Below are 22,488 nucleotides of genomic sequence, written 5' to 3' on the forward strand. Positions count from 1 at the left end.
AGCAAAGAATACAAGTTTGAGGTAGCCAAACTTTCTCCTAAAACTCTTTGGATGCATCAGTTTATTTAATAAATTGGTAAAATGCCATCAAAACATTTTAACATAGTGAATAAATATTATCAAAATCAGAATATAAAACATTCTATTATTTTTAAAATCATGATCTGTCTGACTTCAAGATTTGTCATTGTCTAAGTTTTAATCCATCATGTCTTAAAAAAATCAGGTTTCATAGCAATGTATTTGATGCAGTGCCTTTTAGTCCTGGATTGTAGCTGTTCCAATACTGAGTCAGTGATAAACAGAAGAGTTTCTTCTCTATTAACCTACCCTTAAAATAGCTAAGACTCTGTTGAGCTATAACTGCTGCCTCTGGAAAAGCTATCATAACCTGTAGGTAATCCTGCTATTATCCCTATTTATTTCTATAGCATTCCTCAATAAATTGTATGTGTTGTTGATATAACAGAGAAAATGCTAGTTCTTTTTTTTTTAATTTGACACCCTTGTAAATCTTAATAAAGGATACTCAAAAATGTAACATCATCATCATCAACAACAACAATAATAATGTTGTACGGGATCTTGGAGGTCATCTAGTCCATCCCCCTGCTCAGGCAGGAAATCCTATACCATTTCAGACAAATGGCTGTCCAGTCTCGTCTTAAAAACTTCCAGTGTTGGAGCATTCACAGAAATAAAATGCACAGAGTTGTCATCTAAGCCAGAAGAAACACATAAATGATAAAATCAGTTTTCCATTTGAGAGAAACCCTTCAGAAGGCTAGATATCCCTCAGAGCAGACATGTCAAACTTGTGACATCATGTGACATCGCGCAACGTATCGGCACTGTTTTGCCATTGCCGGCAATGGGGTGGGTGCAGCTTCTGCGTGATGCATCTGGCCTGCGGGCCAGCAGTTTGACACCCCTGTCTTAGAGGATCTAAATTGGTTCAGATTAAGAATAAAAGACAGTTCTGAAATATGAATACAGTTTCCATCCAAACAATTTTTTAGTCTAACTATCTCTCTAACAAGTGACAAGAACTAAATAATTGTCCAGAGACCTTTTGCAACATTGTGGAAAACTTTGCTGATCAGAGCAGGATCTATCTATACTGAAGACTCTTCTGTGGGGGCATCTCCACTGTTGTGGGGTTTTGTTAAAAACACAGTTGCTACTCAGTAGGCAAATGAGTATAGCACAATACAAATATTGGTAATATTTTAATCACCTAAAACTTTACAATTTTCTACTGCTGCTGTTTTAGTTGTTTTAAACAAAAATAAGTAAATCACTCTCTTCATATCACAATCATATAATTTATAATATTGCCCCAAACCACCCTATTTTCTTCCAAGTTACAAAAAATATAGCTTTTATGAAACAATAACATTAATTCAAAAATAATGAATTTTATTATATTTACGATCCTCCCATTATAATTATAATATATCTTCCATCACTATGAGATAGATTAGGCTGAGATTTGACAATATCAAATGAATTTTGTGAGGATTTCAATGTTACTACATTAGCATGCTAGGAAAGTTGCCTTTTCTAGTTGTAAATACTAGTAGACAATGAAAAAAGCAATGAAACGTAGCAAGATTTGTTCGAGTCTGAAATATTTGAGTATGTTGGAGCAATAAGTCAACAGATAATACCTAACCAGATAGTTGACAATAACAATAGTAGAGTTGGAAGGACTTTTGAGGTCTTCTAGTCCAACCCCCTGCTCAGGCAGGAAATCCTATATCATTTCAGACAAATGGTTGTCCAGTCTCTTCTTAAAAATTTCCAATGTTGGAGCATTCACAACTTCTGGAGGCAGGTTATTCCACTGGTTAATTGTTCTAACTGTCAGGAAGTTTCTCCTTAGTTCTAGGTTGCTTCTCTCTTTGATTAGTTTCCATTCATTGCTTCTTGTCCTGCCTTCAGGTGCTTTGGAGAATAGCTTGACTCCATCTTCTTTGTGGCAACCCCTGAGATATTGGAACATTGCTATCATGTCACCCGTCATCCTTCTCTTCATTAAATTAGACATACCCAATTCCAGCAACCGTTCTTTATATGTTTTAGCCTCCAGTCCCTTGATCATCTTTGTTGCTCTTCTCTGTACTCTTTCTAGAGTCTCAGCATCTTTTTTACATCGTGGTGACCAAAACTGGATGCAGTATTCCAAGTGTGGCCTTACCAAGGCATTGTAAAGTGGTATTAATACTTCACGTGATCTTGATTCTATCCCTCTGTTAATGCAGCCTAGCACTGTGTTGGCTTTTTTGGCAGCTGCAGCACACTGCTGGCTCATATTTAAGTGATTGTCCAGTAGGACTCTGAGATCCCTTTCACAGTTATTACTATTAAACAAGGTACCGCCTATACTATACTGTGCATTTGGTTTTCTTGCCTAAATGTAGAACCTTACTTTTTTCACCATTGAATTTCATTTTGTTAGATAACACCCAATATTCAAGTCTGTACAGTATACATATAAATCCAGATGTGAGATTGATCCGATACACTATTTCTGGTAGATGTCTATAGAACTTACTGGAGGTGGCTTTTATTTGCTGCAATTTGTCATCAACATCTTATATTTAGTTAAAGCAAATGTATGCTATCTTTGGAAATAGTAATTCTATTTAACTGTCATGAATAATAACTGAAAAGTCACATAATTCATAATTTTTTTTAATTAGTTTCTGTCTTTAACATTTAAAATTTTCTATACTCTTTCATTGTCATGTTTTCTAGATGAGGGACCAAAGTTATGCAGCACATGTGTGAATTTATTTAATAAAACTATATTTTTTTTTAACAGACCCCATCCATGGTTTTGCTTTTTCCAATTTTTCATACCAATTTTTCAGTATCTTATCCCATATCATACAATTACTGTTATGTATCTCCAATTACTATTATAACTCTTCAGTGTATGTAATTTTCTCATGGCTGTATTTCTTCAAATTTTTCTCATCTTGTCATTTTTTTTCATCAGTTTTATTAATCACACCAAATCTAAATCATTTGAAATAAATTAACAAACCAATTAGTCTCAAATGAGTATAGTATAATGATTAAAATGTTGGATCGGGAGTAGAATGGCCAGTTTTTAGTCTACTATCAAGCCTAAAAGCTCATTGGGTAACTTTGGGTCAGATATTCTACCTTACGGGATTGCAGGAATGATGGGAAGAAAGAGCACTGTGTACACAGCCTTGAGCTCCTGAATGAAAGGCAGGATATAAACCAAATAACTAAATACAAATAGAAAATGAGTTGCTTCTCTAATTTACATAAATTATTGGGTGATTGCTATCATATATTTCTTTTTAGCAATTTTTTTATCTGGGCGTTTTAACTACTACAATTTTGCAGAAGTTATTGAAACCCCCCCTCCCAAATTAGTTCTATATATGTAAAGTCTACTAGCTAATATGTAAAGTCTACTAGTTAATATGTAAAGACTATTAGGTAATCACATGTTTGAGAACACCGTCAAAGAAGGTTTTATAGATTGTATAAAATGGTTTTTGGGTTTTAAGGAAACTTAAAACTAGTTTAATACTTTTAACTTTGAAACAATGCAACCAAATGCAAATAAAACTGGACTTTTATAATTTTTCTGATGCTGTTATCTTTATTACTAGGGGCATGAACAAAATGTAAAATATTTTTTCTTATTTTGAATCTGGAACAAACTATTATGTTTCTAAAGTTCTGCCAAACCATATCAGATTGCTGAATTAAATTTGGATTCCCCAATAACTCACCAAACTTGCCCATTTCTTTTGCATGATCTCCATTAGTATATAACCTCTTAATCACCTTTTGTTCCCACTCTTCTCTTAGCACCCATATATTACCTTCTACACCTATTTCTTAGGTGTGGTCTCAGGAATAAAGAGCAGGTTGCCAGTGTGGTATATCATATTGATGCCTCCTGAACTTCTCATCACACCTTCTTCCTACTGCCCTGTCTCCCCTTGGCTATTGTAGCTGGTATCTCATTTGACACATCTCACTGGCCTTACTACTTCTAATTTCCTTCATCCCAACCCTCCCCTCCCCTCCCCCATATCTATTCAGCTGCTGCTGCCACTATGATGTCCACACATACCCATCACCAAAGAAAGCTTTTCTCCCACTCTTACTCTACTCCAGCCATTCTGCCTTAAAATAACCACCACATTTTGTTTTATATCTGGGGCAAAGCAGCTGCTATCATGTACAGATCAAACCATCTGGTAGCACTTTTTCATATTTTATTAAAAAACATAAGCTTTCATGAGCAATAATTTCCATGAGATATTAGTTTAGTCAATTCATGCATCTGCTGAAGCTCACAAAAATGTATGCCTTTTAATAAAATGTGTTAATCTACAAAGATGCTGCCAGATTCCTGAATTTTTGCTTCTGTAGACTAACTATGGCTGTCCTCATACAGATGAAAATATCTGAAATGCAGTTTGGTTTGGTTATGAACTATTTAAAGCCAAACATTCAAGCAGTCTGTTCAATCCTGTTCAACTACTTTATCCATTGTATTTTTCTAGTTCTCAGAATTTCCAACAGTTTTATATAATCTGCCATCAGTTTGCATCAGAAACTGAAAAGTTATCTGAATTTCTGATCACTATTTCAGAGTTAGGACATTTTGATAATTTTCATTCAAGACAGACTTAAAAATATTTATTCCAGAACAGATTGATAGGTTTTTCTTGCATGTGGTACCCACAAAATCTATACTCTGAAGACATTATTATTTTTTCATTAGTTTTTCTCCATGTCCAGTTTTTATACGCATTACCATTGGAAAATGTATGTGCTTTCCCTATCCTGATAATGAAAGATAACAAATTTTTACTTGTCATGATCTTTTCTAAGTTTGTGACTGCTTTTCTCAAGGATTAGTAATGTGTTTACTTTTCTAGCACATTGTCTATCATCTATTTTGAGCTAAAAAAATGCTCAGTTCTTCATTAGCAGCTGTAGATGGTCACTTTTTTTCCTCTTTATTCACTTTTTAAATCTTTCTGTACAAGAAATATCTGCATTGTAATCTCTTGTTTTGATTTCAGCTATGATTTCTTCTAATTTTGCCATTCCTTTAATGAATGGAATTAACCCATTCAATTTTTCCAGTTTCAGCCAGTGCAATAACTTCTTGTTCATGGTAAAAGTTGCTCAAAAGAACATTCTAATGTCCTAGAATCACAGGATCTAGCATGGAACAGACTCAAAGGCACATAGATCTGTTCCTTGTAGAAAAAGCTTTCCCCTTCCTTTCTTAATAGGAAAACCATGCACAGCACCACTGCTGGAGGTTTTCAAGAAAAGATTGACAACCATTTGTCTGGGATGATCTAAGCCAGGGGTCCGCAACCCCGAGTCCATGGACCGACACCACAGCATGCCAGAAACCAGTCTGTGCAAACAAGCGAAGCCCCATCCGTAGGATACAGGCAGCATGCAAAACCACATCCCCTCCAGTCCGCGAAGAAACCTCTCCTCATGGAATCTGTCCCTGGTGCCCAAAAGGTTGGGGACCTCTGATCTAAGGTCTCCTGCCATGGGCAGGAGATTAGACTAGAATAGTTCTAAGATCCCTTTCAAGCCTATGATTCTATAAGTCTAAGATGCAACAATTAGGCATTTAATCTTGCAGATATTTTATTGTGGTGATAGTTGATAAGTGTTTTCATATTTCACCATTTTGGTTGTCAGTGACATTTGCTTTCCAATTTCTCTTTTAGCTAGATTCTAAAGAACTTTCAACTCAAATCATCTCAATCTAGAGCAGTGTTGGTTTGATCTTGGCTGATTTCCAAGGCAGTGTAGAAATTTAATTCATTTTATGCTTTAACTTTCCTTTGCAAGCAGCCTTTACCACTCCTGGGGGTCTGGTGCAGGACTACCTCCCTCTTTGAGATGTCCTTTGCAGCATATAATGTGGAGAAAAGGCAATATTAAGGAAGAAGGATTTCTGAGGCTGCTTGATGCTTATCCATGTCCAGAGTCCCACTTGCTGTGGCTGCACCTGGGGTTCAGCTCTTCTTGGAACTTCTTTGCCCCCAGTGGGACTTCTTCGACACCTGTGGGGCTTGATGCTACTGTTGAGTAGAGGTGATGTAGCCACCCTGTTGCTATTGTCCCAGCCAGGCTTAGCTTGACTCTCATCCAACTTCTTTCTTCCACTCTGGTCTGGTGTAATGGTGCCATTAATGTTCATTACATTCTGTTTATAACCAAATTGCTGGGCAAAAAAAACAGTGTCTCTCACTGTTACTGTTCTCCTCGCTCCTGGTGTCCTGACTCCAACTATTGACCTAAATTCTGTGGTTTCTCAAAGGTTCTACTGCCAGCCAACCTTATGGCAGAAGCTTCCTTTGTACCAGGTTCCTTTTTCCTAGGCATCCTGCCAGGCAAAACTGCCTGGCCAACTGTCTGGATTCCTTGCCAACTTTTGCTGGCCAGTATGCCAGCTGAACGTACTGGTGGGACTACTTTTGCTTTTCCTGAGCTTTTCTGTGCTTGCCAGTCCACTAACTGAACACTTTTACCTGTAGTATTTCAATCCTGCACAACCTTCCTTTTTTTGTTCTCTTCTCCCTGGACCCTGAAATTCTAGAGCTCTTTCACCTTTTCAGTGGCCCTGGAACCCTCACTAATGGACCAAGCTTCAGGTATTCTTTTCTCTGCCCACTTATCCATTTCTAGTAGAAACCTGCTTTTCAAGTCCCTCTCCCCTTTGGTCGTATGTTCAAGTTAAGATATAGGCATTGCGCAGAGAGAACTTGGGAACCATCCTGTCATATCTGATGTATCCTTTAGTTTTAATATATTCCACATTTTAGCATGATGTACGGAATCAAATGTCTTGCTGTAATTAATAAAGTAAAAATGAAATTATCTATTATCTGATATTTGAGAGGCTGCCACAAAGATGAGGGGGTTAAACTTTTCCAAAGCACCTGAAGGGAAGACAAGAAACAATGGATGGAAACTACTCAAGGAGAGAATCAATCTGGAACTAAGGAGAAACTTCCGAACAGTGAGAACAATTAACCAGTGGAATGCCTTGTGTTGAAGTTGTGGGTGCTTTAACACTGGAGGCCTTCAAGAAAAGACTGGGCAGCCATTTGTCTGAAATGGTATAGGGTCTCCTGCCTGAGTAGGCGGTTGGACTAGATGACTTCCAAGGTCCCTTCCAACTCTGTGTTCTATCTCTGTTATTCATCTATATATATCTAACTTCATGGCCCTTTGCCTTTTCTGATATCTGGCTCATTGACTTTGGTTTCAGCCTCCTTGTATGACTTTATTCTCATTTGTAAGATCGCTTGCCAAATGAATTATTGCAAATGTTTGATAATTTGTATTTCTTTTAATTGGTATATAATTATATATTGTACAACAACTTTTGAAAATTCTAGGCCCCACAGTCTTGTTTCATATATGTTGGAATAGTGTTGTTGGCATTTAATGCCCTTATTCATGCATTTTTAAACAGTTCAACAAATATTTTATGTAGTTTGTTGTATTTCATCTGGTCTATTGTTATTATATACAGTAAACTCACTTTCTAAGGGAATTGCTTCCTGGACATATGCTGACTTGGCAAATGTTTCTTCCTTTCTATAATCTTGTTTGCAAAGGGTTTTAGAATAGTCTTTTCATCTTCTTAATTTGCTTTACTGGGTGTCTTCCATGATTATACTGTAGGTAGTTCTTGACTTCCAGCTGTAATTGAGCCTGGAACAAAGGTTGTAAGATGTGGTGGTGCATTAAGTAGATTACCATGTGACAGCTCCCAATTTTACAACTTTTTTCAGGCGGTCATTAAGCAAATGCCACAAATGTTAAGTTGTGGTTGTTTAGCAAATCCATTTTCTTCAGTGGGTGTTTTTTGTGTTTTGCTGGAAACAAGAAGTAAATCCCAGAAACCAGTAAAAAATGCTGGAATGTTGCAGATGGCCATAAATGTGAGCTGTGAGATGTGCCCAAAATGTAGTCATGTGGCTTTGTGTGTACATGTGTGTGGGGGGTCATCAGAACTCCAAATCAAGTTGTAAGTAGCTCTGGGTGCGTGTGTTATCATAACTTCAAATGGTAAGTGACAAGTGACTACTTGTACACTTGAATAGCCCTAACCTAGTTAAATTGTTCCCCTAATCTTAAATATTCTTTTCCTGTTTCTTTCACTATTTCCTTCAATTTGTTGACATTCTTAATCAAGATTTTTTTTTCTCATGTCTATTCTTGCTTGATGTTGGAAGTCTGCCTTCAATTATTTTTTAACCTTATTGCCCAAGACTTTTGCCTCCACCCCCCCTTTTTTTGTTAACTAGCATGATAATTTGTTTCAGAAGCTACTTGGAGGTGCTCCTCTTTGATATTTTGGAAGATTTTTTTATAGTCCTCTCCTTCCAGTTCAATTTTCACAGTGTCTCTTTCCTCTTTCTATAGCTTCTTAGATTTCTTTCTGCATAAGTTAAATGGATTAAATCATTTAGATACTAGAGATGTTAACTGATTTGGATTGTTTTTTAAAAAGGGTCATTTGTAACCCGTGTGAATTTTTCATCCACCTATTAGAAGTCCCTTAAATGTCTACTTTCTCTTTTTCCTATTATGTAATCAATATGCTTTTGTTGTCCATCTGGTGATGATGGCTGTTTGGGGAATCTGTATTTATATTACTGAAACTGTGTTGGTATTAGAGAAAGAATTCTAGTCACAAAGTTTTGTTAATATACTGTATCTCCTGCATTATGAAGCTTGCCCGACCCAAATCTTCTTATAATTTCAGGTTCTCTCATCATATCAAGATGGTATTTCCTCCATATTCCTGCCTTATGTTTGTCAATATTCAGTTTGAAGAATTTAATATATGAGTTAGTTTTTCCCTTTACAGGTACTCCTTGACTTACAACAGCTCATTATGAAGTTACAGCAGCACTGATAAAAGTGACTTATGACCATTTTTCACACTTACAACTGCTACAGCATCCCCATGGTCACGTGATCAAAATTCAGATGCTTAGCAATTGGTTCATATTTATGACAGTTGCAGTGTTCTGGGTCATGTGATCATCTTTTGTAACCTTCTGCCAAGCAATGGGGAAACCAAATTCAATTAACAACTATGTTACTAACTTAACAACTTGTTATGATTCCGATAGATGAAACCAATTAAAGCAGAACTCCGGGGCTTGGTTTTCCTCTAAGAACATGTTTATTGGCTGCAAAGTATCGGCATGGTCAAAAGTGAAACCAAGACAAATGTTCCCTCCAAAAAGTTACAGTATTGCAAAGTTAAACTTCCCACCCCAGAAACTATGCAATCAACCACGTTTCCCAATAGAACAGTTTGGCGGGCTTTCTAACATTAGGCTCAAACCCTCCCCGCAGATGAGGGAACAGAAATGACCTTGGTTCCCACGGGACAGAAAATTGTTTAGACTAGCATAAAACTCCCCATTCCTGTGGCAATCAAAAACAAGCAGGATGGCTTTAGCAAGGGTCGTTGCAGACACAACTGCTGTGATTCACTTAACAACTGTGGCAAGAAAGTTGGTAAAATGGAACAAAACTCACTTAATAACTGTCTTGATTAGTAACAGAAATTTTGGGCTCAATTGTAGCTGTAAGTCGAGGACTATCTGTACTTTCCATTAGGAAAGTCAAAATTTATCATTGTATGCTAAATTCTGTCCTGAATACTTGAATATATTTATAACTTCCTGTTTAGTAAGATGGATGTATGTTTGTGGGATATATGCTGTCATATGTTTACACAAAATAAAGAACTATCATTCTCACATGTATGTAAAGGAGAATTCCAGTTGCAACATACCAAACAAATTTGCAGTGTATCACTGAGGAACAAGGAGAAGATGGAGGGCCATGAGGCCTCTCCTTTTTTCAGATCTTTTAAGAAGCTAGTCTGAGGTTCAATTAAACCCAGTAAGATAGTGAAAATGAGAGTGTGAGAACAATTTATTGAGTTCACATTTTAATTTCCCAAATAAATATGCAAACAAATATTTATCACAAAATGTATATACTGTGGGAATGTGGATGAGTGTGGTTTTTTTGCATAGATGGTGAAGTGAGAACATTGGTGAATTTCTGCTTTATTATTCTAGAAGTACTAATTCTCATAAGAGGAATTATCACAAGAGCAAATTTATTTTGTTTAATCATTAATATAAAAAAGTGGCAACACCACCCATCTGTGGTTTTGTATATTAACTTTGGTATGCTGGTTATAACTAGGGTTTATGTGTTTACAAATGGAGTTTTTTTGTTGGTATATTGCTTACCTTTATACATAGTAAACGTTTGTTAACCATGAAGACATTTACCTCATTGTTCTGTCATTTCTGAAGCTTTCAAAACCTTATACTACAATGGTACACAGTTCAGAAATCTGAGAAACAAAAGCTATCAGCATGATTTTAACATTACTAGCTTTTTAATATTTATTTTTCCCAACTTCATTATTTTTATAAATAACTCAGGAACATTTCCCTCCTCCAATTTTCTTTAAGTATAGAAGAATAAAGATATCTTACGTTATGCTGACTCTAATTTTCTTGATTTTAGAAAAAAGTGTTATCTAGTTTCTTATTCCATTGATTGGATTTATGCTTATATAAATGCTATATCTTATGAAATAGAGCAAAGTTACTTTGATTCACTGTTCATACCTGTTCTCCAATATATATATGAAATAGAGCAAAGTTACTTTGATTCACTGTTCATACCTGTTCTCCAATATATATCTTTGTAGACTTCCAAAGAGGATCTTCTGCAAGCTGATTTTGAAGGGGCTTTAAAGTTTTTTAGAGTACAGCTGCCTAAAAGATACAGAGCTGAAGAAAATGCTAGAAGGCTTATGGAACAGGCCTGCAATGTCAAGGTAAAATTGATTATCTTGGACATTTTTGACATAAAGTAAAGCTAATATAAAGACTGACCATGTGAGAAATAAGTAATTGAACAAAAGATATCTTTGCTAAGTTTTTTTTTAAACCCCTCCCTCAAATATCACCAGAACATCATTTACCATCCAGTTTGCTTAGATAATAAACTGGTTTATGGAAAATCTGGTTCTTCTTTCTGAGGCTCATTCAAATAGGTACAGTACTCAACATAGAGATCCACATGAGACTGTTTTAATTCTTGAATAGATTAATTTGACAGGATGTGCTCAGCCCAAGATGCTTAGGGTGTGCTCAGCCCAGGGTACAAGGATTCTTTGGCTTTAATGCACTGTATATTTTTAAATTTTGTATCTCGCATTCCTTATGCTGGTATTTGACTGTACTAAAGATAGATTGATTTGTGCAATGTTGAGGAAAGCATTTTTTTTTCTTCAGGATTACTTGAACAATTTTCTTCTTCTGAATAAAGTTTTCTTGGAGGTAAAAATGGCCTCCAGAGAGTTTGGTTATTCACAGTAAAGCCTTGAGTCTATTGCCATTTGTACAGTATTCTTTAAGAATCACAACTGACAGAAGCTTTGCTTTATATGCCATTATGAAGCTTTGACAGAATTACCTATCTAAGTAAAAGGTTTATCAAATTAATAATCACGTCTCTTGGCTTCTAGCATTCCTATGTATTTCTAATAATTATTCTGGGTTTATCAAATACATACTTTGTACCATTGCAAATCCTGGCAAAACTGACTGCGGCTCAATGTAACTTTTTAGTATGTCAGCACCAGTCGCATTGGTTCTGACCAGATGTGAACCACACTACTTTTCCTGACACAGGAAGCACAAGCCAAAAAATAATTCTACTCAAAATCTGCATATTTATTGTCAACCAAGAAGAAGAAGAAGAAGAAAAAAAAAAGAAGTCATATATCCTTCACCTTCCCATCTAGTATCACCATATATATAGCCCAGGATTGAAATGTGGAGTCTTTAGTGCTTTCTGAGCGTGGTTGTTTGCTTGCAGACATGAGATGTCTCAACTAGATAATAACAGTGCTAGTGAGTGTGGGTTTTAATCCCTGTTTATATACAGTATTTTTTCCAGCCAGTATTGTTGGGGGCTTGGTTTTCTGCTTAGTAGTTTCTTGATTAGGATATTGTTTTCTCCTTGATTTTTTTTGTCTAGTGTTAATACCTGCTTGTCTAGTTGTTGGGCATTGGAGGAAATGTGTTCTGGTCTTGCTTCCTTCTTAGCTTTTTATCATCTTTTTTGAGTGATATGAATTTGGATTTAATTTGGTCTAGGATGCTCACAGTTTCCCAGTTGAAACCAGGTGACTCTATTCACAAGTTGTGAAATTAAAGAGCTTTTATCATGTCTTCTGACTGATAGACGGTGTTAATGGATGTGTTCTGTAATCCTCTGCCTGTCCTGCATATTAGCTGTTACATTCCTTACACTAAGTAGAGGATTCGTATTTTTTTCTTCCTGGGCTGCTGAGTCTTTTGGTTTATTTAAGATGTTTTGGAGGGCTTTAGTTGGATTACAGGATTGTAAAAAGGGAGTTGGTTTGTGTGCTATGGTGATGCCATGTAGTTGTAATAATCTGTTTCTTGTTTCTGAGGTGTTATTTTTTTCATAGCTTGTATTGGTTGTGCTATAGTGGGTTAAGTAGTCAGGCACTTTTTGATAAAGTTGTCTGGGTATCCATTTTATTGTAAGATGTATAGGCAGCCTGTTTTCTTTTCTGGTGTTTATGATTACTATAGTGTGTTTCTACTCATCTGAATAATGTTCTTACTCAGCTCTTCTAGTCAGATGTTGGGATGTTATATTTGAAAAGTATTAATGAAAAAAATATTCAAATGCAAAGCAGTACCATCAGTATATATGTAAATCACTTGTATGGCAGAAAAATCAGAATCAATAAGATAGGGGTCCAGGAAAAATGTGTAAATACTGTTGTTTTGATAGTTCCTAAGCAACAGATAGGTATATACAGTAGTAACAAATTTAGCAGCTTTTCAGGAGATATTGTAATACTGTGGTGGTATCTTCTAATGATAAACTGGAGAAACATTTTAGTCAAAAAAATTGGCATAGTCCACACATTTTGCTTGAGCAAACATGAACTTTAATATGGCAAACTGTTCTAAAGGCACATCGATCTAGTTCCTTGAGAGTTTGGCAAAATAACAATCAGCCTTTGCTGATGTAAAGAAAAACATGGGAAATAAAAGGCCATCTCTTTGTTTCTTAAAATGCTATTGGCTTTAAACCCTTTAGTTACTCTTCTGTTTATCAATAATTGCTACAAATGTCTCTGTTCAGTTGCAACCCTAGTCTCTCTAACAATCTCTCAAATCTGTTTTTATGTGGCTTTAATGGTTTGTTTGAGCAATATAATGTCTGAAGGGCCATTTTACAGCTTATAGTAAATGCACTTATTTTAGGATTTTCTAAGGCAGGCGTCCCCAACCCCCGGTTTGCAGACCACTACTGGTCCATGGCCCATTGGCAACTGGGCCACACAAGCAGCGGGCAAGTGCGGGAAGTTCCATTTGTACAAGTATCGTACACATGCGTGAAACTATCACCTCCATCTGCTGCCACTGCCACTGCTGCCAGTCGGCTGAGCTGGAAAAGCTTGGAACTGCTGTTTTAAATTGCAAAAAACATAGTAACATATCATGTTTCTTCCAATAACATTGCAAAATGATCAAATATTTATTTTTCATTGAACCATTGTATCAATTCTTTCTGCTCTTGCCTCAGTGGTGTGAGATGTTTGTGTAAAAAATATTTTTAGTGCTGTATATATTGTACTTCCTTTTGACCAGGTTACTTATTTAATAATTAATTAAATTAATTATAACTCTATTAAAGAACAGTTATTATTATGATATTGACCCAATCTCAGGAAAGCATTCATAATGCCATTATGTTTCTACATTTTTTAAATTACCTATCTGTAGTTCGGTACTCTAGGACAGACATGTCAAACACAAGGCTGGATGTGGCCCACGAAGCCATCCTGGAAACAGTAAGGGAATGGCCCTGGCTGCCTTGGCCCTGGTCCAGGCCGGCCGGGAGCCAATGTACAATTTTGTGATGGCCATCTCTGCTGAAACACATTCAGTCTTAGCTCCACAAAGCCGTCTAGAAACAGCGAGGAACCAGTCCCTGCCGCGTCGGCCCTGCTCCCTGGGTGCATGCTGGGGAGGTGTCACTCTTTGTGAGGAATGAAGAAATGGACCATACCTTCGTGCTTACCCCGGTCCCACCCCCTTCTGCCAGAGACCCTCAGATCTGTCCCACTCCTGCCCAGGCCCCCACAGGCATCCTTGACGCGAACGATGTAGAGCTGGCCATGCCCACCCAGTAGGCCACACCCACACCATTCATGCCCACCCAGTAGGCTGCACCCACCCTGGCCACACCCACCTGGCCCCCGAGGCAACCGCAATGCTGATGCGGCCCTCAATGAAATTGAGTTTGACACCCCTGCTCTAGGAGGTATTTTTTAATTGTGTATCATGGTAGATTGGAATAGTGAAGAATTCTGGTACAAACTGAGCAAGCAAACATGCTGATGCATAATTTTTTATCAATTCCTCTTAGTTGTGACAGTCAACAGGAACAGCTAAACAATAATAAATAGCAGAAGCATCTGTCATTATTTTACAATGCTAAATTGGATGTCTTTTAGTTACCTGTCTAACAGACTAGAGTTCTAATGAAAACCCATGGTTTGTTCTTGTTCTCTAATTTCTGGCTTTTTTGAAAGAGGAACTAAGTAGTAGGGTCATAATTAGAATTTTTCATAATAATATGCATATATGCAAAATCGAATTTGGGTCAATCACCAGGACCAGAGATGTACTCTTCTGAGCTTTCTGAGCTCATGCTGGAGCCCGCCTTCAGGGAATTTCTCTACTGGAATATGTGCTTTGGGCTGTTCTGTGAGCTGTGTTTATGTGGTGCCTTCCTATTGGCTGATTGGTGTATTGATGGCTGGCGATCGGCTATTGTTTCCTTGGGCTGCTAAGCCCTAGGCTCCTAAGTATTTGATAAGCTGGTGGTAATTCCCCACTCCTGTTTATACTCATAAGGGGCAAATTTCCCAGGCTTCAATTATTTCCCTGGTTACCTTTGTATCTACATGGCCAATGATCTTAGTTGTTGCGAAATTAAATGTGAGGATACCAGTGAGTTTGGGTCTCCTCATCTGATGCTCGATCTGTAAAGATTGCTTGGAGGTGGGAGATACTTCCATTGTAATCTACTGGATCCCCTGCATGGATTGCCCCTGTGACTGTAGGACAGGCGGGGAGGAAGCTAACCACCAGATGGCAAGCGGTCAGATGAGGAAACCTGATCTCATTGGTAGAGGAAATCTCTGGTCCCAGTGACTGACCCAAATTTGATTTTGCATCATTATCCTCGGACACCTATATTTGCCTTCATTCATGAATATGCATATGTGGCCACTAGCTGCTACTTTATTTTCCACATCACAATATTTTTTACCAACAAATTGCACTCCTAGAAATATTTGATGGGCTGCAAAGGATCATGTAAACATTTCCAGTTGATAAGCTTTTCTCAACCATACACTAGAACTAGAAACAGATACAAGCAGGCATATCTGTGATCAATAAGTTTTTTGTAAGAAAGATAATGAAGGTTTCATGAAAGAATTCCAACTACTGTTTATCAAACACAAGCCCTGTTTCCAGTAAAATCGAGCTTTAAAGTCTTGTAATCTTTCCTTGCATAGTGCAAGAGGCTTGAAACTACTTTCTTTTGGGTAGGAGGGATAGTTTCCACTGCCCCTTATTTTAGCAAGCCAGTTTTAATTCAGTTTTTTGCTGCTTGGTTCTAATTTTGTGAGAACAAGATCTTATTCCAGAACACCCCCAGTTTGACAGTATTCTTTATTTAGTAACTGTTCTGAACTGCAGCGATGATGAAAAAAATAATTTTGACTAAACATACAATCTCTTGCTGAGCTGTCTTTCTCTGCAAAACAACAAATCCCTAAAAAGTGCTAACTGCAAATTAACAGGCTCAGTTCTGTGACCTTTATTGGTCAGCTCACAGCTGTTCCCTGTAACTGATAGGACTTTAATCACTTTCACACCTTGAGCTTTTGTTTGCTTCCTACATGGCTGGAGGGTGTTAGGCAAACAGGCAATGCTAGCACATTCCTTTAAATATATGTTCCCCATTGTATGCCTACTTACTCTCTTGCAGCCATGGAGAGATCCCAGATGTGCAAGATGCCTTTAGAAAAGGAGAGAAACTTAAGATATTATTACTGATGCATGAGGGATAATTGAGAAAGTCAAAGAATATAAAAAAATCACTGTATGCTTCATTGATTATAGAATAGATCATTATTGACCATGTCATATGTGAAATGTGTTCAGAAACATGGGTATGCCAAAACATCTCATTGATCTCATAAAAAACTTATATACAAATCAGGAAGACAGTAAGAGTAGAGGTGATCTTGGACTCCCTAAATGGGAAATCTATTATTATGCAGCAGGATTATTATGGATCAAAGACTGGATAAACTTGGATAACGAAAGGATACTAATGATTGAGGGACATGATTTACAAACGGGCTGGCATGCATTCCTATGGGGGAAACAGAAGAAAATATATACATATTTCCAGCAACATCAGCTAAGAGGAGCATTGATCGGGATATGGGAAAAAATAAAAAAAGACACTATGGGAAAATTCCAAATTGGTTTTCGCTGATGGAGGCAGTGATTCACCCCAATACATTAGAGGAAAAAAAAGATGATTAGGTACAAAGACTTACTAGATAACCGAGGAAGCCTTAAGTCAAGAGAAGAGTTGGAGGAACAAAGAATACCCATAGACTGGTGGCCGTATTTACAAATTCAATCTAGATATAATAGGGATAGGCAAGAATATGGAATACGTCAGACCCCACATCAACTTGATAAAATTCTAATAAGTAAGGAAGGAAAATTATTATCAAAAATTTATAAATACTTATTAGAGATAGAGTTAGAGGAAGAAATAGTGAAGGGGCCGATGATAGCGTGGGCATGAAATGTGGGGCGAAATATAAATTTAGAGGAATGGGAAAGATTATGGAACATAAATTGCAAATTGACGCTATCAACTGCGTACAGGGAGAATCAATATAAAATAATTTATAGATGGCATTTAACACCGGCGAGATTGGCCAAAATGCATAAAAACATGGACCCGAAGTGCTGGAAATGTAATATCAGAGAAGGAACATTTTATCATATGTGGTGGCTATGCCCTAAAGCAAAAAACTATTGGGAATGAATAAGAGATTGGATACAGGAGATAACTGAGGTACAAATGGACTTCAAACCGGAATCATTTCTTTTGGGCATAATAAATTTAAAGATTGAAAAACAACTCCAACACATCATTATACACATATTGACTGCAGCGCGGATAGCATATGCTCAATGTTGGAAGAATGAAAATACACCCACAAATGACATGATTATGTATAAAATCTTGGAATGCGCAGAAATGAATAAACATACACTAGAATTAAAAGACAAGGAGGCGACAGAATTTCATGAAATTTGGAATAAATGTTATAATTGCTAGAACAGAGAAAGAAAAAGATATAACTAATGATGGAGATAAAATGTAAATAAGATGTAAAGAATGGTTAAAATGTATAGCACTGTTCTGTTAAAAGAAAAGATTTATATTTATGTATTTTGTTTTGATGTATGGTGTATGGTGAAAAAGAAAATAAAAAATTAAAAAATAAATAAATCAGGAAGCCACAGTAAGAGAGGATATGGTAAAACAGATTGGCTTCAGGCAAAAGAGTACAACAAGGCGGTGTACTCCCCCTTTATTTATTCAATTTGTATAAAGTGGAGTGGAGAATATGAGCATGATTTTAAAATTGGAGGAAGAAATATCAATAACATGTTTATGCCGAGGATAATTCCTGGATAGCCTCAAATGCAAAGGATCCTCAAGCTCTAATAATAAAAGTCAATGAGCAAAATGAAAAAATGGGACTAAAATTAAATATAAAGAAGTCCAAACTAATGACAGCCTTAGATATCAGATATCTGAAGATATCAAAGTGGTAGATAGCTTCTGCCTTTTAGGATCAACCATCAACAGTAATGGAACAGTCACAAATACGCATCATCCTAGCATGTGGTAAAGCATCAATGTAGGCCTTTAAAAATTCAAATGCTATGGTGTCTCTGCACCTATAAAGATTACGCAAGCCATGGTATTCCCTGATGGAAGCAAAAGTTGGACTTTGAAGAATCAGGATAGGAAGAGTATTAATGCTTTTGAAGTTTGGTATTTGAGAAGACTCCTGAGAATACTATGGAGAGGCAAGAAAACTAATTAGTGGATCATTGAACAAATCAACCAAGCATTTTTACTTGTAGCACAAATGACCAGGCTCAAATTATCTTACTTTGGACACATTATGCAAAAGCATAACTTCCTGGAGAAGGCTCTAATGCTGGGAAAGGTGGAAGAAAAGAGAAGATGACAGACAGTAAGATGGATGGACACATTTGTTATTTTATTTTATTTATTATATTTTTTTTTATTTTATTTTTACTATTTTAGATTTGTTTAGAAAAATTGTTGTCAAATGTACAAAATATCTCAAAGATATTTAACATATTCCTAAATCACATGTTTAGAAGAATGTTTTCAGTGTAAAATTTATAGTAAGATCTTTCTATGTACATATGTAGACCCAAGTTCTGCTTAAATAATGTGTTCATAATGTAAAAGAAAAAAACACTTCAATTTCAAAACAGTTGTGTAACTGTTCTCTCTGGTTTTATGTTTTCATCTTAAAATCTTGGCTTCATACAAGTGTTTTCTCTTTAGGCATTATTCAAATCACTGTACTCAATTAGTTTTTGCACAGAATGGATTCATTATGAAAAGTTTGGATTTTGACTGTCTTGTCTTGAATGCAGTCATAATTTTAATTACTTTTTAAAGTATTACAAATTAAATATTAAGTATTGTCAGTTATTCTAACATTTCATGAGAAGATTTTAAGGAAGTGACTGAGCAATTTTTCTGGTCTTCCGAGAAATTCCAGCTAAGCTAAAGCAATGACTTCCTTAAACTTGGTGCAATAATTAGTGGATTCAGTTACCCTCACATCAGTTATATTACTCAGAGCATAACAGTACAAACACTTGATTATGGAACCACCCATTGCAAAGTTACTCTGTTATATGTTAGTAAGCAAATGAATGAATAAAGGGACCATTGCGATTTGGAGGAGCTGATATACAGGTTGTAAATGTTGTTAAGACAATTTTGAATATGATATTGTACTTAACACGCATAAGTTAAAAATATTTTTGATAATTGAACTTTTAAAAAAGGAAAATTTGCTAAAAATGTAGAAATACTGTTGAATGTTGAAAAGAGGACTCAAGAGAATCACTTGGCAATTATTTACCCAAGAGGAGGAGTCTGGTAGCATTTTTTCAAATGAACACATTTTATTAAAAAGTGTATGTTTTTGTGAGTTATAACTCACTTCCTGATATGTAGATTTACTGTATGAAATGCTTATGTGTCCGTTGAGTAGTTTTACTGTGATATTTAGACAATAGCTTTATTTATTTATTTAATTTGATAGATCGATTGAGATGGGCTCAGTTTGATGGTGGGATGTAAGTTGTTGAGATCATAACGGAATTTCAATTTTCAGAGAGATTCATTTTCATGGGTCCAAGATTATGAAAATGACATCAGCGAATATCAAGTAAAGGAGCAGTTTTAGGGGGTAAGAACTGAGAAAGCATTCTGAGTAAGCTATGAAGATGTTGGAAAATTGTGGAGCCAGGCATGTGCACCTCAGTGATGGTGCCACTGATTTCTGATGTATGTTATTACCAAAGTGGCAGTCATTTTGGATGAGTAGAAAGTGACAGGTCTATTGGCAAGATATGTGTGTTGATACGCTGCTACAATGATTTTCATAGCTTGAAATTAATATGTGGGATGTTGGTGCCTCTGGGTGCCTCTGAGATTGCCAATGGATCTCAGACTTCTTCAGAAGTGTGTTGTGTCTCTTGTTAGGAGTCTGAGGGATACTTCCATGAAGTGATGCTGATGGAAAACAAGAAGCAAATATGATATGACAGGGATACATGTTCAAATTTAAACCTACTTTGTTATGAAGCCAAATTAATTCTCCATTCTTATTGTATTTGCAAAATCTTTGCCAGCTATACTATTGAGAATGTCCTTTAAGCGTAGGATGGGCAGAAGAACAAATTAGTGGAAATTATGATCACTTGTCTAAGCACTTTATGAAAAAAATAACTCATATTTTTTGGGAAGCCAGATGGACAGAATCAGTTGAAATGATAGAGGCCCTTGGATATGTTTTGAGGTGCTGCAGGGCTTGATCCTCTTCCCTATCCTGTTTAGCATCTGAAACTACTGAGAGAGGTTATCCGTTACATCAGGGTGAGATAAAAGGGTGTGCTGGTGAAACCTAACTGTATATCTCTGTACCAAATAAGAGATGGAATAGATATCCTAGAAGTAATCAGTGTCTGAATGGGCACACACTTTCTATATCTGTAGACACTGTACATGGCATGCAAAGGAAGTTTAAAAATAATGGTGTTTTTGAACACTGTTAATTTAAACTAGTACAAATGTATCTGAGAGTTGGAAACTTAAGCTCCTAGATGAAAATCATTAAAACAGGAAGGAGGATGAGAAACATTTTGCCATATATTCTACTGAAAGATCATTGTGGAATATTGATAGAGTACCACAGCCTTATTTTTAAAAATTGAGATAAGATGGCAATTAGTCACAAACTATTAACAAGCTACTTATTATAGCTGCCCAGTTTTGGTAATTTTTTTTTAATGGAAAGGGATAATTTTTATGACTCTTCTCTTATACACATAGGTATCCTCCCAGGCAATCCAATGCCTGGATTGTCTTTTAGAAAGCTGTGCATAGAAGCTAAAAAAAAAAAGAACTAATAGAATATATTCGATGGCTAAATGAAAGAAAAATTAAGGTTAGGATTACTATCCAGAAATGAATCGTGTTATTTGTAAGTCCATAAAAAGTCTACTTCATGTAGTTTGGCTAAAGTGGGGGTATGTAGTTTGGCTAAAGTGGGGTATGGTAAAGCTATTTTTTGTATCTTTTTGCTTACAGATGCATTTGATTTGAGTCATATAATATCTAGAATATGTCCTTTAAAGTGTTTTTTTTTCTTAGTTTGGGGGAAATTTACCATTTCCTGGTTCATCTTTTGGTCTTTAACACAGAATATATGAGAGGGTAAACACCATTGAAGTCTAGGCATTTCTCAGTTGTAAGTAGATCTTTTTGAAAACCTTCCTAGGCAGCAAAGAATCATGGGAAGTTCCATTCCTTGCTACAACAGGTGTCTTTGTTCAATCACCTTCTGCACACATTATCAACCCTTGCTGAGTCAGACTGATAGAACTACAAAGGAGAATACTTTCATTTCTAGCAAGGATTTTCAACCAGGAAGTTGAAGTCAGAAAATGTTATTTTAAAAAATGCTTTTGTGAAAAGATTCGCTACCCCAGTGACACAATCTGAAGAATCTAAGTGGAGGATTTAGATTTTAGAATGACAGGCAAGAATTCTACCCACTGATGATACAGAAGAATTACTTTTTTACAATAATGGATCAGAGCTGCCTTCATTGGGAAGAAAACAAGTAAGCCCGCATTAACCTCAACATCACCAAACTGCATTACTAAAATAGCTTTTTGGATTAAATATGAAATATTTTAATCTCCAGGATTTAGTATTCATGCTTTCTCTGTTTAAACCTATTAAAATTCTGTCCAGTTTCCCAACAATAATATGGTGCTTTTATTTCTCTCTTATTAAAACACAAAGGATATTCCCAGGTTTGCTATTTAACTGTACATAATATGACATGAAATATTTTGGGAGTGCTTGCTGAGAAAAATGAAATTGAGGGCAGAGCAAAGTTATATTTTCATTTTGCAAGTGACAAACATGTGACAATTGGATTAGGAAGCATACATTTGTCATTACAGTATCACTTCTGTCATTATGTATGTATAATTAGGCTTTATATCACAGGGCTAGTCAGGAGAGAATATTGCAGGAAACAATAATGGAATGAATCATTTTTAAAATATATTCTATTTTTTATTTCATGGGTGCTGTTTTCCAATGTTTTAGAAACATAGATGGAAATACAATTTTAACAGTTTTTAAAGGTTTTCTTTATTGGTGTGTTGATCAATCTATTAGTTCTCTGAAATGACCAATACCTTTTTCAGTTAAAAATTCAAAAGGATGGGATGCTGCATATAAAAGTGAGTTGGAGTTTCTTTCATTTCTGGAAAAAAATAGTTTATTTCTTTTGAATGAATATCATTTAAATAAGATTTTACCATCTTACTTTTTGACTAACAAAGAAAGCTTGGTTGTGTTACCTTGCACCTC

General features: G+C 36.1%; 1 protein-coding gene across 6 annotated transcripts in view; it reads left to right on the forward strand.

Annotated features, from left to right (window-relative positions):
* Window positions 1-22,488, forward strand: part of LOC120310235 (rab GTPase-activating protein 1-like) — a 102,601-nt gene that overhangs the window by 40,359 nt on the left and 39,754 nt on the right. For 2 of the 6 annotated variants that reach the window (XM_039348488.1, XM_039348439.1), the window contains one exon: window positions 10,805-10,933. In XM_039348488.1, coding sequence (XP_039204422.1) covers window positions 10,805-10,933 — 129 coding nt within the window. Of the gene's footprint in view, window positions 1-6,546; window positions 6,693-10,804; window positions 10,934-17,687; window positions 21,725-22,488 lie in introns of those variants that run through there. The other 4 variants (XM_039348450.1, XM_039348497.1, XM_039348443.1 and 1 more) reach the window with 4 other exon arrangements.

This window comes from Crotalus tigris, unplaced genomic scaffold (genome assembly GCF_016545835.1).
Source record: "Crotalus tigris isolate CLP2741 ecotype Arizona unplaced genomic scaffold, ASM1654583v1 scf7180000017560.2302168, whole genome shotgun sequence".
NCBI classification, from domain to species: Eukaryota; Metazoa; Chordata; class Lepidosauria; order Squamata; family Viperidae; genus Crotalus; species Crotalus tigris.